Here is a 15,913-nt window from a genome sequence, read left to right on the forward strand (position 1 = left end):
TATTACTTGATGGATGAGAGAGAGAAGTGATTATTACTTGATGGATGAGAGAGAAGTGATTATTACTTGATGGATGAGAGAGAAGTGATTATTACTTGATGGATGAGAGAGAGAAGTGATTATTACTTGATGGATGAGAGAGAGAAGTGATTATTACTTGATGGATGAGAGAGAGAAGTGATTATTACTTGATGGATGAGAGAGAAGTGATTATTACATGATGGATGAGAGAGAGAAGTGATTATTACTTGATGGATGTGAGAGAGAAGTGATTATTACTTGATGGATGAGAGAGAGAGAAGTGATTATTACTTGATGGATGAGAGAAAGAAGTGATTATTACTTGATGGATGAGAGAGAAGTGATTATTACTTGATGGATGAGAGAGAAAAGTGATTATTACTTGATGGATGAGAGAGAAGTGATTATTACTTGATGGATGAGAGAGAAGTGATTATTACTTGATGGATGAGAGAGAAGTGATTATTACTTGATGGATGAGAGAGAGATGTGATTATTACTTGATGGATGAGAGAGAGAAGTGATTATTACTTGATGGATGAGAGAGAGAGAAGTGATTATTATGTGATGGATGAGAGAGAGAGAAGTGTTTATTACTTGATGGATGAGAGAGATAAGTGATTATTACTTGATGGATGAGAGATAAGTGATTATTACTTGATAGATGAGAGAGAGAAGTGATTATTACTTGATGGATGAGAGAGAGAGAGATGTGATTATTACTTGATGGATGAGAGAGAAGTGTTGTCCCTCCCAGCAGCAGTCACTCTGTCACCCCTCAAGACAAGGTAACAAGCTTCAGATTACACTGAAAAACACCAACCTCCTCACTGTCCTTTACTATTACTACTGTGCCTACTGTACAGATAGATAGATAGATAGATAGATAGATAGATAGATAGATAGATAGATAGATAGATAGATAGATAGATAGATAGATAGATAGATAGATAGATAGATAGATAGATAGATAGATAGATAGATAGATAGATAGATAGATAGATAGATAGATAGATAGATAGATAGATAGATAGATAGATAGATAGATAGATAGATAGATAGATAGATAGATAGATAGATAGATAGATAGATAGATAGATAGATAGATAGATAGATAGATAGATAGATAGATAGATAGATAGATAGATAGATAGATAGATAGATAGATAGATAGATAGATAGATAGATAGATAGATAGATAGATAGATAGATAGATAGATAGATAGATAGATAGATAGATAGATAGATAGATAGATAGATAGATAGATAGATAGATAGATAGATAGATAGATAGATAGATAGATAGATAGATAGATAGATAGATAGATAGATAGATAGATAGATAGATAGATCTATCTGTAGTTCTGTAGGTATGTCTGTCTATCTATCTATCTATCTAGCTATCTATCTATCTATCTATCTATCTATCTATCTATCTATCTATCTATCTATCTATCTATCTATCTATCTATCTATCTATCTATCGATCTCTCTATCTCTCTATCTCTCTATCTCTCTCTCTCTCTATCTATCTATCTATCTATCTATCTATCTATCTATCTATCTATCTATCTATCTATCTATCTATCTATCTATCTATCTATCTATCTATCTATCTATCTATCTATCTATCTATCTATCTATCTATCTATCTATCTATCTATCTATCTATCTATCTATCTATCTATCTATCTATCTATCTATCTATCTATCTATCTATCTATCTATCTATCTATCTGTAGGTCTGTCTGTCTGTCTGTCTATCTATCTATCTATCTATCTATCTATCTATCTATCTATCTATCTATCTATCTATCTATCTATCTATCTATCTATCTATCTATCTATCTATCTATCTATCTATCTATCTATCTATCTATCTATCTATCTATCTATCTATCTATCTATCTATCTATCTATCTATCTATCTATCTATCTATCTATCTATCTATCTATCTATCTATCTATCTATCTATCTATCTATCTATCTATCTATCTATCTATCTATCTATCTATCTATCTATCTATCTATCTATCTATCTATCTATCTGTAGGTCTGTCTGTCTATCTATCTTGCATACACAGACACACTGCAACGGTTGGATACACTACTTCATACACAAACCAGCGGAATTAATTATGAAATGTCTGTAACAAGAGAAAATGTATCCACTGACTCGTTGGTATTATTTATATAGCCTGAGGTCATATGAGGCCCTTCAGGTCGGATGGTCAGCAAGCTTAAGGGTGGGTCAGCGTCGGGAAACCTTAAACCCTTGTGTTACTAAGAAATTCAAACCCACCTGTGGCTGCTTATGAGTCTTTGGTGACAGGGAGCTGTGACTAGTGTGCTATGAAGTCTGCCTGCTATGAAGTCTGCCTGCTATGAAGCCTGCCTGCTATGAAGCCTGACTGCTATGAAGTCTGCCTGCTATGAAGCCTGACTGCTATGAAGCCTGCCTGCTATGAAGCCTGCCTGCTATGAAGTCTGCCTGCTATGAAGTCTGACTGCTATGAAGCCTGCCTGCTATGAAGTCTGCCTGCTATGAAGCCTGCCTGCTATGAAGCCTGCCTGCTATGAAGCCTGACTGCTATGAAGCCTGCCTGCTATGAAGCCTGCCTGCTATGAAGTCTGCCTGCTATGATGTCTGACTGCTATGAAGCCTGACTGCTATGAAGTCTGCCTGCTATGAAGTCTGCCTGCTATGACTGACTGCTATGAAGTCTGACTGCTATGAAGCCTGACTGCTATGAAGCCTGCCTGCTATGACTGACTGCTATGAAGCCTGCCTGCTATGACTGACTGCTATGAAGCCTGCCTGCTATGAAGCCTGCCTGCTATGACTGACTGCTATGAAGCCTGACTGCTATGAAGCCTGCCTGCTATGAAGCCTGACTGCTATGAAGCCTGCCTGCTATGAAGCCTGACTGCTATGAAGCCTGACTGCTATGAAACCTGATGTGAATGTGAATGAATTCGTTATTGAAGTTACATGAATCAATACACTTTGTTGTTATTGATTGCCAGAGGCTGATAATAATTAAATTGCAGTCTAGATTTTAGTTTCACTTGGTTAGACTTTAAAGAAGCGCTACGCAGTTTGGGGAGAGGTATCCTGAACATCTTTCCAGCAGATGAAAGCCTATAAGATTACTTTTTGGAATTGGAAATGTGTTTGTAAACCAAACCAAACCCAGGACCCTGACAGTGAAACATTGATCTTCTAGCTTCAAACAGTTCAGATTCAGAATCCGATTATTTTATTGTTACCGTTTTGAAAGGTTAGTATGGTATGGAAAGGTATTGTGGTAGTGAAAGGTTAACCTTCTGTATTGTGGTAGTGAAAGGTTAACCTTCTGTAGTGTGGTAGTGAAAGGTTAACCGTCTGTAGTGTGGTAGTGAAAGGTTAACCTTCTGTAGTGTGGTAGTGAAAAGTTAACCTTCTGTAGTGTGGTAGTGAAAGGTTAACCTTCTGTAGTGTGGTAGTGAAAGGTTATCCTTCTGTAGTGTGGTAGTGAAAGGTTAACCGTCTGTAGTGTGGTAGTGAAAGGTTATCCTTCTGTAGTGTGGTAGTGAAAGGTTAAACTTCTGTAGTGTGGTAGTGAAAGGTTATCCTTCTGTAGTGTGGTAGTGAAAGGTTAACCGTCTGTAGTGTGGTAGTGAAAGGTTATCCTTCTGTAGTGTGGTAGTGAAAGGTTAAACTTCTGTAGTGTGGTAGTGAAAGGTTAACCGTCTGTAGTGTGGTAGTGAAAGGTTAACTGTCTGTAGTGTGGTAGTGAAAGGCTAACCGTCTGTAGTGTGGTAGTGAAAGGTTAACCGTCTGTAGTGTGGTAGTGAAAGGGTTAACATTATGTAGTGTGGTTGTGAAATGGTTCTGTATCGTTAGTGGCTTAGCTTGGCATCGCTACTACTGCACTATCTCGCGTACGTGCACGCGTACTGAATAAACCACAAATGTACCTCTAATACCACTATTAGTCTGACCACACCCCTCATCAGCTTACCTTCATAAGCAGGTGTGTGGTCACCTGCTCTCCTCCTTCTCGCTTTCACCACAAGGAAGAAGTGCCTCGGTAGATCCCCACACTTGACACCATGATGGAAGAAATTGGATTAGGAACAGCTTGGGAAACAAGGATACGTTGACATCATATCTTTATTTTCTCTCTCACTATTTTCGAGAAAATACGGCGATATTGTCTTCGTACTGGAGTGTCTAGAAGATGATGATCATTCTAAAAACCCTCCACCGGTTTTCGTATTGGGAGCACGCCGCTGCATGCTTCTCAACTGCAGTTTCTTGCTGTGTTTGTTGGGGTGAAACCTGTCAGGCCACAGCTGAACTGTCGGACATGCCGCTGTTGTGAGGAGCGGTGCGTTCCAGGTTGGGTGAGTAGTGTTTGCTGGCGGGCTCCACTTGTCTGTTAGTGCTATGGGGGCTACTTGACGAAGTTTATGGAAACCGGCCCCAGGCTAGGGTCCTTTGTTTAGCCGCCTAGGCGACAGAAGGCCTTGGTCTGGCGACCATTATAGTTTTAACTAGTGGGCCGCGACCATTGACACTGGTGATCCCTGTGTGTTCTGGACGAGTGGATTCTCTCTGTCACCGTGTTAAGACCCCATCTTTCATATCCAAATGAGAGTATTCCTTCACGAGGGGATATGTGCATGTAATGTGCGATAGCGGCAGATTCATGTTCAAAGTCAGCTATACAGGCCAGTTGGTACTGTGCTGATTCCGCCGGACGTGGTAATGTCACCGTTGTGAAGCGGTGTTGACGTCTTGTTTTCTCTTTTCTCTTAAAAAGTGAGGAGGGTTCAGAACGGCGGCCTGTCTGGGTGAGTGTTATGTCATTGTTTACATGTTCATAGCTTACGGTTAGCCGGTCAGTGGCCTGGCGCGGGGTAGCTTAGCTTCTCGCGCGCCGCCGGGAGCTCGCTTCTGATCGCGTGCGTCGTTAGATCGGCGTCTCGCGAGCGGAAGCGATAGCACCCGAACGGTTGGAGCAGCCGTTAGCTTGATGCTATTCTGTTGAACGTGCTTTGATTTTAACATGTTTTACACTCTTGACCACGACGTCATCCTTGACAGGGGATGTTCGTCGACCCTGCCTGAGCCTAGACGGGGATTGCGTCAACAAAGAGGACTGTAGCGACTGGTGGAGCGGCGACGCTGCCCGGGTCGAACAACACAGGACGGCTGTGTTCTACGGTGTCTTGTGACTGCACTTCGCTGATCTGCGTTCCGGGTAGGTACGGGGTTGGCCAGACCTCATAACACGTCTTCTGGTTTTACTTTGCTAAATGTATTGTGAATAACGGTGTTTTTTCCCAAAACGTGTGTTGTTGCAATGCATTTGGGATACGTTGCGGGTTGTGTGTGAGCTGTTTTTGTCACTGGCAGTTAGCTTCTCCGTGCAGATCGTGATGTATTGATCTGGTTGTTGTGTGAGAAACATCATGGTGTTTATGTGTACCGTGTACTCACTACTAAGGCAACTAACCTATGAAGCTATGCTTGGTGACAAGTGAGTAAAATAATGTTCTTTCTCAGACTGTGATGACAATGAACAGTGAGTTCACACATTAACAGGTTTTCCTGTTTTAACTGGCCGTATTGAGGGTAAAATAGGAGGATTGTGTTTTTCCCCCCCGGTTCCCTGGGGACTTTATCACCTCCTATCAGACATGTTGTGCATTAATTGTGTCTTTTGTGTGGTAGGGATACGATGTAACTCTTAGCTTGATTGCTGAGGTTGTGCTAAATCTGCTGGAGAAACTTATTTCCTAAAGGGAAATTGGTTTGGTTGCTGTCATGTGTGCTTAGCAAGGCCTGTGGTCGATACTAATCAAGAATGATGTATTCTCTCATTGTGAAAAAAACGGCGTCCCTCTGTTGAGTGTTTTTGCCATTTTTTGTAGGTGATGATGGGTTGTGTGTGTCATGTGACCTACAACTGGGTTGTACTGGCCACAGAAGCACATGTGTATGTTGGACCGGGGTTCTTAGAGCCTTCTCTATTCTGTGTTTTTCCTTAGTAAAAATCAGATAGCAGGTTAGCTCATGCGCTGTGTGGAGCTGTGAAACGCTTCATAGAGCTGACTATGACTGTGTCATATTCTCTTTTGTCGTTACGTCGTATCATGGGTGTGGGGTCGTAAAGGGGTGAACTGGTAACCTTTCCTCTCCCCATTGTTCTGTCGGTCAGGGGTACACCCCCTGTCCTTCAAGGTTCCCGTCACGTGGCGGTTCGGCACGTTACGGGGGGGGGGGGGGGGGGGGGGGGGGAGTTCCTGGTCCCACGGCCTGGTATATTGGGCGTGTGCACCGCAGGAATTCCCCCGCCATAGAGTACGTCACCGTGCGCGTCTCTGTTGGTAGGACTTCCGTGTGCTGTTCAGGTCCATGTGATGGATCTGTTTTCAGGGGGGGTGGTCAGGGCTCCTCCTCACCAAGCGCCTACTCAGGCCTTCTGTGAGTTCGGACTCCTTCTTCCATGTGAGGAAGCCTCCATCAGAGTACAGAGCCTTCCTCCTCAGATTGTCAAAGTGAGTGGACCCTCTAGAAGGGTCCTTTTCTATTGTATGTATATTCGATTCAATTCGTTTATTGAGTGTGTATGGGTTCGGTGCCTCTTCCCCGGAGGCCCTAAAACCAGTTTTTTACATGGCTCAAGGTGCAATATATTCTTTTCAATCTGTACAGCTCGCGTGGGAAGTCTCTCTGGGGATCCCCGTCTCTTTCCTATGGGAGGGTGGTGGGATGTAAAAATGTGAACATTTTTTACCCCGGCTGTGTAGACTGGGATACATACTGTTGATGCTTCCTTCTTTCTATTCCAGAAGTGTTGGAGTTAGGGAGTGTCACACCCCTCTTGTCGTTCCCCTGGGCGCCTTGGGGATTCAATGACAGGTCTAAATAGCCTGTTCATTGATGGGGGTGTGTCCCGACGCACGTATAGTGCTAGCTCGCTGTAAACAGGCGATTGACTGGCACGCCTTGGTTGCTTGTGGTTGAAACAGCGTTTTTATAAAGCAACTGAGATGGGGGTTTTTCCTCTTCCGGCGACCACATCCCATGACCTGGGTGGGTTGTCGACGGATTCTCGTTCATGTCTGGGGGATGATGACGGGATGGATCTGAACATATGTAGTGGGGTCTCACGCCCTTGGGGTGGGCCACCAGGCGCGGTTCGTCCGAACGTCTGGGTGGCGCCTTCTTTTCATGTTAAGATCAACACGCATATCTGCCCTTCTCCTGGAGTAGGCATGTCGGCGTGGTTAGGGCACGGGACTGGTTCTGGTCACGCTGGTCCAGATCAGTTGAACCCGTTGTCCGCCGGGGATGCAGATCTGCTGTTCTGGTACCCTGAGGGACTTGGGCTTTTTTCAGGGGGAAAAATGCCAGGTCGGTCTGGGTGTCACAGGGTTAAGCGCTATGGAGACCCTGGTTGGGTATGTTTTTACTCAGCACTGTCGTCATGGCTTACAGCCATGCCATTCTGTACGCGCTCGATCTCGTCGGATCTCGGCCGCTACACAGGTTGGTCCTGGTTAGTACTTGGTTGGGAGACCGCCGGGGGATACCAGGTACGGTGTGCTTAGGGGCTGGTTCTCCATTATTTTTCGCTCCTCTCTCACGCATGGCGAAGAGGGGCCTGTGGGGGTGGTTTTTTGACCTCCTCTGGTGACCCTGTGCTTCCCGTACCGCCAGGCCCGGTCCGAAGTGATGTTTGCGACCCGTAGGCCTGGGTTAACCCTTTTTGGAAACTGAAACACTTGTACTGCGGTATAGCCGGTGTATACCCGCAGGTGTGTTTTGGAGTTTTTTCTTGAGGGGTTATAGGAACAACCACCGCATTGGGTAACACCGAGGTGGTTGATTCCCTGGTGTGTTGGAGCAGTGTCAACTCCCGGGTTCACCGTTTGAGGGTGCCCCTGCACGTTCATGACGTCTGCCAATCGTGTCAGCCTTCTCTGCCTCGACCCCTCTGGGTGGGGGTTGTTAAATGGAGGCTTGGTCATGCAACACCGCCAGCTTACGCTCCTTCCGCCGGGGCGGCTGTGTTCAGCTGTCCCCTCTGGCGCCTGTCTCGTCCGCAGTCTCCAGGCTAGGGTTAACAGCCTGTTGCCTGGTTTTTCCCCGGTGCGCTGCCTGCTTCCGTTGGTTAACCTTTTTTGTGTGCTTACGGCCATGCTGACTGCCTATTCTGCAGGGTCAGTGTGCCAGGCGGTGTACTATTGGGGGGACGGGGCCCGCTCGGCTTACGGCCATACCGACCTGAACACGCCCGATCTCGTCCGATCTCGGAAGCTGGGCAGGTTCTGGCCTGGTTGGTTCCGCCTGGGAATACCAGGTGCAGTAACTGAGGGGCCTTTGTCCGAATACGCTGGCGATGTGGGGGGCGGGGCACTACGTGCCCACCTGGTGGGGTCTTGATGCTGGCATCATGGACTTCTCCGGGCCCCCATTCTAGGGAGTCCAGTCCTTTTGGTGGGTCTGGGTCTTCCTTCGTGCTCCGCTGCTACGGCCTTGCCACGGGGTTGGGTTTGCCCTTGACCCCGTGATTCTGGGGGCAGTAACGAGGTTGTTCCTCTGTTCGTTCCCGGGTGGCATGCGGGTTGTGCGTGTGTGTAGTCGTCAAGCCACGGTCTGCTCACCCTGTGCGTTGAGTTGCTTGAGTGCCTCTTCGCACGGTCGGGTCCGTCGCCCTCCTGTGACGTCCCTAATAGGGGGGCTACCCTCCATTAGGGGGGGTCGGGGGGGCTCGGCCCTCCCTGTTCTGATGGTTTTGGGGGGCTGTCAGCGGGGTGTATTTGTCAGCCAAGTGGCTCCGCTTGGCCTCCCTTGTGCAGTAGCGATGCCAAGCTAAGCCACTAACGATACAGAACGTTAGGTTATGACTATAACCAAGTTCTGTTAGTTAGGGGCGATGCTTGGCATCGGACGGCCGCTGCAGACCTTGTCCTCACCTTGTGGTGAAAGCTTGGGAAGGAGGAGAGCAGGTGACCACACACCTGCTTATGAAGGTAAGCTGATGAGGGGTGTGGTCAGACTAATACTGGTATTAGAGGTACATTTGTGGTTTATTCAGTACGCGTGCACGTCCGCGAGATAGTGCAGTAGTAGCGATGCCAAGCATCGCCCCTAACTAACAGAACTTGGTTATAGTCATAACCTAACGTTAACCCTTTGTCGTGTGGCAGTGAAAGGGTTAACCTTATGTATTGTCGCAGTGAAAGAGTCAACCCTTTGGTAGTGTGGTAGTGAAAGGGTTAAATGTACATACATTCAGAAAAACATGAGATGCTTGTTTTTCCCGGCTCCTCAACCGTAGTAGATTTGTAAACATAGTACACATTGTATATTTAAGTTATATCTATATAAACTATAACTATTGTGACGGCCCCCACTCTACATGTTAATTGGTGAGTCTGCTGCCTCTCAGGGAGCATGGTAGAGTGAGGGGCTCGTTAGCTCAATCAGACTCACCTGGGCGCCTGTAACTGTTCCGCAACAGTAAGTGACTTCCGGGGTAGGCCTGATTGGCCCCGACAGGCACGTGACGCGGCAAACTCAGGACGCGCAACGAGGCTGCTGAGAGCTGTCGCGCGGAAATAGGCTGTCTATTGCCATTCTCTAACACAAACTCTAACCTTAACCAGCTCCTTAACAGCGCCTAAACTTAACCGTTCTAACCTTAACCAACTCCGAAACAATGCCTAACCTTAACCTTAACCTTAACCATGCCTAACCTTAACCATAGAAAGAATATTGCCATTCTCAGTCTAAGACAAACTCTAACCTTAACCAGCTCCTTAACAGCGCCTAAACTTAACCGTTCTAACCTTAACCAACTCCGAAACAATGCCTAACCTTAACCTTAACCTTAACCATGCCTAACCTTAACCGGCGAAAGAATACACGTTAAAAAAAAAATCACGTTAAAAAAAAAAGATTTGATGGGATTTGAACTCACCAACAACGGACCGCAGGATCACAGGACCGCTGCTCTGCCAGGTGAGCTGAAGCGCCAAATGAAAGTCATGGCGTATTTGGACGGTTACGTAATTCCGCAAGCTCTGCCGCTCGGCTCCGCGGAGCGTGCCGCGCGGCAGAGAAAGTTGCGCGTCACGTGCCTGTTGGGGCCAATCAGGCCTACCCCGGAAGTAACTTACTGTTGCGGATAAGCTATAAGCCACCTGGGCAGTGAGAGCTGCATATGTATGTGTCCCTGTCTACCTCTCTCTGTCTGCTTCTCCATCTCCATGAACAGGTTATCCAACACCCTTTGTGAACTATACTATTCCTACTTACACCACACCGCACCACACTACACTTTTCACTCATCCACACATTGCATTCATCACAGATATCAGATAGATAGATAGATACTTTATTACTCCCTTTGGGGAAATTCAGGTATCCAGTAACAGCTCAGGCAGTTAACAGACATTATTACATGGCGTTTTAACATTCGCCAAAATGCTTGATTGTGATTGGTCAATAGCGCTCCGTTACCCCTAGCAGCGGTCAATTATTTCTCGATAATTCACCGCTGCTATGGGCAACGCGCAATAATGACCGCTGTTAGGGGCAACAGAGCGCTATTGACCAATCACAATCAAGCATTTTGATCGCAGTCACAAAAGCTGTAACCTCGTTCCCAGCTTTATCTCGCACAGCTGCACTACATCAGGTGCAATCAAGTCCACACAGAGGAGCAACCAAACAACTGCGTCTGCATTTGATCTCGTCTTGTCGATGGTGTGAAATGAATTACGCATTGTTAGTAAGTTAGCCATGTAATAAGCGGGATAATGTATAGCTATACTCGGTCATTGTCGCAAAATAATTGACCTTCACTGCGTTTAGAACACCGTGTCGGTCAATTATTTTGCGACAATGACCTTGTAGCTATACATTATCCCTTACATAGAGAGCAATAAAAAAGGACAACCAATGAAGGTCAGCGCTGAGGTACAAAGTTATAATGAATTAAATAAATAAATGGTGAGCACTGTTGCAGTGTTAAGTAAAATCAAATCAAATTGCTATATACAATTACAGTATACAAATTTTAAATGAATTGGGGGGGTCGGGCGCGCCCAGGTCATGAGAGAGAGAGAGAGAGAGAGAGAGAGAGAGAGAGAGAGAGAGAGAGAGAGAGAGAGAGAGAGAGAGAGAGAGAGAGAGGGGGGGTGGGGGGGTCATATGGTGTTGAACAGTCTGATGGCTGTGGGGACAAAGGACAGCCTGAACCGCTCAGTCCGCGAGCGCAGCGATATGAGCCGTCCACTGCGACTGCTCCTCTGTGCTGCCAGGGTGTGGTGGAGAGGGTGGCTGTCATTGCTCATGATGGCCTGCAGCTTCTCTACCACAACCCCCAGTGGGTCCACCCTCCTGCCAAGGACTGAACCAGCCTTCTTCACCAGCCTGTCCAACCGCCCGGTGTTCTTGGCTGACATGTTGCCTCCCCAGCAGACTGCAGCATAAAAAACAATGCTTGCCACCACTGACTGGTAGATCATGTACAGCATGTCACTGCACACATCAAACGACCTGAGCCTTCTCAGAAAAAACAGCCGGCTCTGTGCCTTCCTGTAGAGGACATCAGTATTCAGAGACCAGTCCAGTTTGTTATCCAGGTGCACACCCAGGAATTTGTAGGACTCCACCATCTCGATGTCTTTCCCTCCTATGTTGACTGGATAAAGGGTGATTCACTGATTCGTATACATACATATTCATTGTTTATATAAATTATTGTTTGTTATATAGGTTTAAATAAATTATATTGTTAAATTGCTTTCACGTGTGGACTCCCTATTTGTCACAATTGACCCGTTTGTGACACTATAGGTATAGGTACACTATAAACAATAACTGTATAAACTAAATAAACTATAAACTCACTATAAAACTAAACATAATGCACAACGTATATTCTATATATACAAACTATGCTATACTAACTGTATGAATAAGCTATAAACTATAGACTATAAACTAAACCGTTTTCCAGGGATCACATTTTCTCTCATTTATTTCACATTTCAAATGTCATGTTTCAACTATGGTGCACATTTAAACAAGGATGTAAGTTTGGTTTAAATCGTAATTTTTTGGGGTGGGGCACTTTAACTCTTTGATGGCCAAACACACCAAACGCTTGAGCGCCAAAAATTTAATATCTCGTTTAAGGCTTCTTCCCTCAGGCCATCAGAACACTGAAAGCACACATGATAGGGGCGACAGTGGCTCAGGAGGTAGAGCAGTCGTCTGGCAATCCGGAGGTTCCCGGTTCGATTCCCGCTCCTCCCGAGCAGCGTGTCGATGTGTCCTTGAGCAAGACACTTAACCCCTAATTGCTCCCGATGAGCAGGTCGGCACCTTGCATGGTCGCCTCCGCCGTCGGTGTGTGAATGTGTGAGTGAATGGGAAAAATGTGAGGAACAAATTGTAAAGTGCTTTGGATAAAAGCGCTATATAAAAATGCAGCCATTTACCATTTACATGAACACACACACAACACAGTATACACACACACAACACAATATTCTGCTCTCGCTCACACACAAACGCACCATAGGTCACTTTAAACACACAAGAAAAGGACACTTTAAAGGAAGGGAAAAAAGGGCACTTTAAGAAAATAACTTGTTGTGATTATTTATAGTTAGTAACAGCAAGTATAGCATAGGGAGATAGAGGTAAAAACTGTATATTGTATAGTAGTGTATATAGGACCCAGTGCCTTTAAGTGATTTATTAACATGTCTATTTTATCATGTCTATTCTACTTGTTATTTTATTACTATTTACTATTATTACTATTGTATTTTTGCACAATCATAAAGGGCATGGCCAACCGCATTTCACTCTATGCCCTGGTATGTATGTGATGAATAAACTCTTGAATCTTTACTGGTATAACCATCATGCATTACACTGGTCTTTACTTGTAATAACCATCATGCAGGTCTTTGCTGGGTTTTCTAGCAGGGCGCGCTCTCTCTCTCTCTCTCTCTCTCTCTCTCTCTCTCTCTCTCTCTCTCTCTCTCTCTCTCTCTCTCTCTCTCTCTTTCTCTCTCTCTCTCTCCTCCCCCCCCCCCCAGCCTCCCTGTGGGATAAGGTTACCTTTGGCCGAGCCAAAAGAGGGGTGTGATGATCATAGTGTGATGGTTAAGGTTAGGGTTAGTTATAGAATGCATGTACGTCTATGTAATGCCCATATTTCACATAAACACACATACATGTGTGTGTGTGTGTGTGTGTGTGTGTGTGTGTGTGTGTGTGTGTGTGTGTGTGTGTGTGTGTGTGTGTGTGTGTGTGTGTGTGTGTGTGTGTGTGTGTGTGTGTGTGTGTGTCTACTTAGCCCATGACATTAAGAAAGCTTATCTCTGTTTCCCTGTAGCTGATAGATACAACACTCATCATCACTGTGACCTTTATGAGAAGGTGGTTGGTCATTTCTAAGAAGATCACCATGACCTTTATGAGAAGGTGGTTGGTCATCTCTAAGAGGAAAGGACTCAACAAACCCTGGTATTTGTTCATTCTGAAGGCGCTTACTGGTAAGCTGCCTCCTTATACTGCATCATTATTGGAATGGAATGTTGGAACATATGGAACCTATTCCAGTGACTGGCTGGTCCTTAAGGTCCCCCGGTAAATCTGCATTTCTTCCGGATCAGAATCACAATTAGAAAGGTCTTTATTGCCAAGTAGTTTTACACGTACAAGGAATTTGATTTGGTCGTTTTTGGTGCGACATTAACGGACAGACAATTACGGTAGAATAAAATAAAAGGTAGAATAAGATACAAATGGAATATAAACTAAATTAAAATAGAAGTACAATAGAATAGAATTATAAAATGTAATCAAATAGGCCAGGGGTGTACAATTTTGCTATGATGCCCCTCTAGCGCATGGAATGAACTCCAACAATCCCTGAAAATGAAGATTCTTCCCTCTATTGCAGAATTTAAGATAATGACTGATCATCCTCGATCAAGTGGTACGTGTTGACTTGTTATCCTCTTATCCTCGTCTTGTTGTCTCTTTGTAGTGACTTTATATGCTGTAATCATGATCGCTTATATATCTGTATGTAAACTCCACATGACTGTAACGGAGAGAAAACTCCTTTCTGCCTTCGAGTTTAAATAAAGGTTTGAAATGAAATGAAATTGTGTAGAACATTGACCTCAGGACTTAACCCACGGCTGGCAGGCAAAGCATTGTGTACCCTCTAGCCTCTACACATCATCAGACCTAACCCTAACCCTCTACATTATCAGGATTAACCCTCTACATCATCAGATCTCTACATCATCAGGACTAACCCTAACCCTTTACATCAGGCCTACAGATGACTTAACGCTTCAAGGTCTGAGCTGCTTTGTGATATTTTAGGTTTGCCTGGTCAACTCTTAAAATAAAAATGCTTGTAAAACCTAAACCCTGTATTGTACAATGAAGTGATGTACATCGTTCTTTTCAGAACAACCTGGACTATCAGAATATATGATTCAGTTTTGTTAGATCAAGGTATACAGTACGTGTAGCTATAGTTATACCACTTATTTGTCTCCAAAGATGTATTCTATCAAGATTTAGGAAGAAATGAGCATCCTGGATTTACTAGTATATATAGTGTAGTATTGCTCCCCCAAGTGGACATATAGGGTCACTGCACTCATTGCAGCGCTCACTTCACCAATTCTTCTTTTATTTTTTATTTAATTTAACATTTGTTTACCCAGGCAACTGAGGCAAGCAATTAAGAACAAATTCTTATATACAAAAGCAGCCTGTCCAAAAAGCAAACTCCTTTTGAGGGAAGGGGGGTGGTAGGCTGTAACAAAAACAAGGTTATGTACATACATACAAGTACATAAATACAAAATTACAGTAGCAATAGTATACAAGGACAACAATAAATAAGAGGACAACAATACTCTCTTATATATACTTATAACAATACTCTTTCCTTCAATATTCTTTCCTACTCTGTATCATTGTACATATTAATACTACAACTCTGTACATACATTTGATTAGCACTATTACTCAGTAGTACTCATTTATATATTTTATACCCAGTTTAATCACATGTACATTGTATATTTCTATTGCACTTTACTGTTACATTTGCACTCTACAAAACCCCCTAGCCCCCCATAATTGACACTATGCACCATATAGCATGATGCCATTGTGTTTTTTTATTATCCTTTCATAAATAACGTTAATGACTAAAGCTATATTTTGGTCTTCCGTCTGCAACATTACAAAGCAATAAGTATGGCGTGTTTGGAACTAAATATCCATGTCTGCAGGGTTGGATATCATTAGAATTATTCTTTTCTTTTTTTAGATAGATAGATAGATAGATAGATAGATAGATAGATAGATAGATAGATAGATAGATAGATAGATAGATAGATAGATAGATAGATAGATAGATAGATAGATAGATAGATAGATAGATAGATAGATAGATAGATAGATAGATAGATAGATAGATAGATAGATATGATTGATTGATTGATTGATTGATTGATTGATTGATTGATTGATTGATTGAAAACTTTATTAACAGATTGCAGAATGCGTACAATACAGTACAGCTCAATACACACAATTGTTAAGGGGATGCAGACCAGAGAAAGACTTTCATCTTGTTTACATCAGGGTCCCCCATTTTCAATTCATCAGGACATATATGACATACATGACATACAGATAGACAGTACTGCTACATCTATACATTTATGACATGCCAGATATGCAAATACAGTACTGTTTGTGATACAAAAAGAGTCCAGAAAGGGAGTATATACATTTGACGTAAAAACTGTACATTGGAGTAGGTTGGGTGG

The 15,913-nt window shown here is 43.8% G+C and overlaps 1 protein-coding gene across 1 annotated transcript in view; it reads right to left on the bottom strand.

Moving 5' to 3' along the window:
* LOC311241964 (amphoterin-induced protein 2-like) overlaps window positions 1–11,704 on the bottom strand; it is a gene marked incomplete at its 5' end in the record, with an annotated part of 38,060 nt that extends 26,356 nt beyond the window's left edge. The window contains one exon of the mRNA XM_084330922.1: window positions 11,286–11,704. Within this exon, the coding sequence (XP_084187048.1) occupies window positions 11,286–11,704 (419 nt within the window). The remainder of the gene's footprint in view (window positions 1–11,285) is intronic.
* Between the last annotated feature and the right edge of the window lie 4,209 nt (window positions 11,705–15,913).

This window comes from Notolepis coatsorum (genome assembly GCF_963971535.1).
Source record: "Notolepis coatsorum genome assembly, chromosome: 15".
NCBI classification, from domain to species: Eukaryota; Metazoa; Chordata; class Actinopteri; order Aulopiformes; family Paralepididae; genus Notolepis; species Notolepis coatsorum.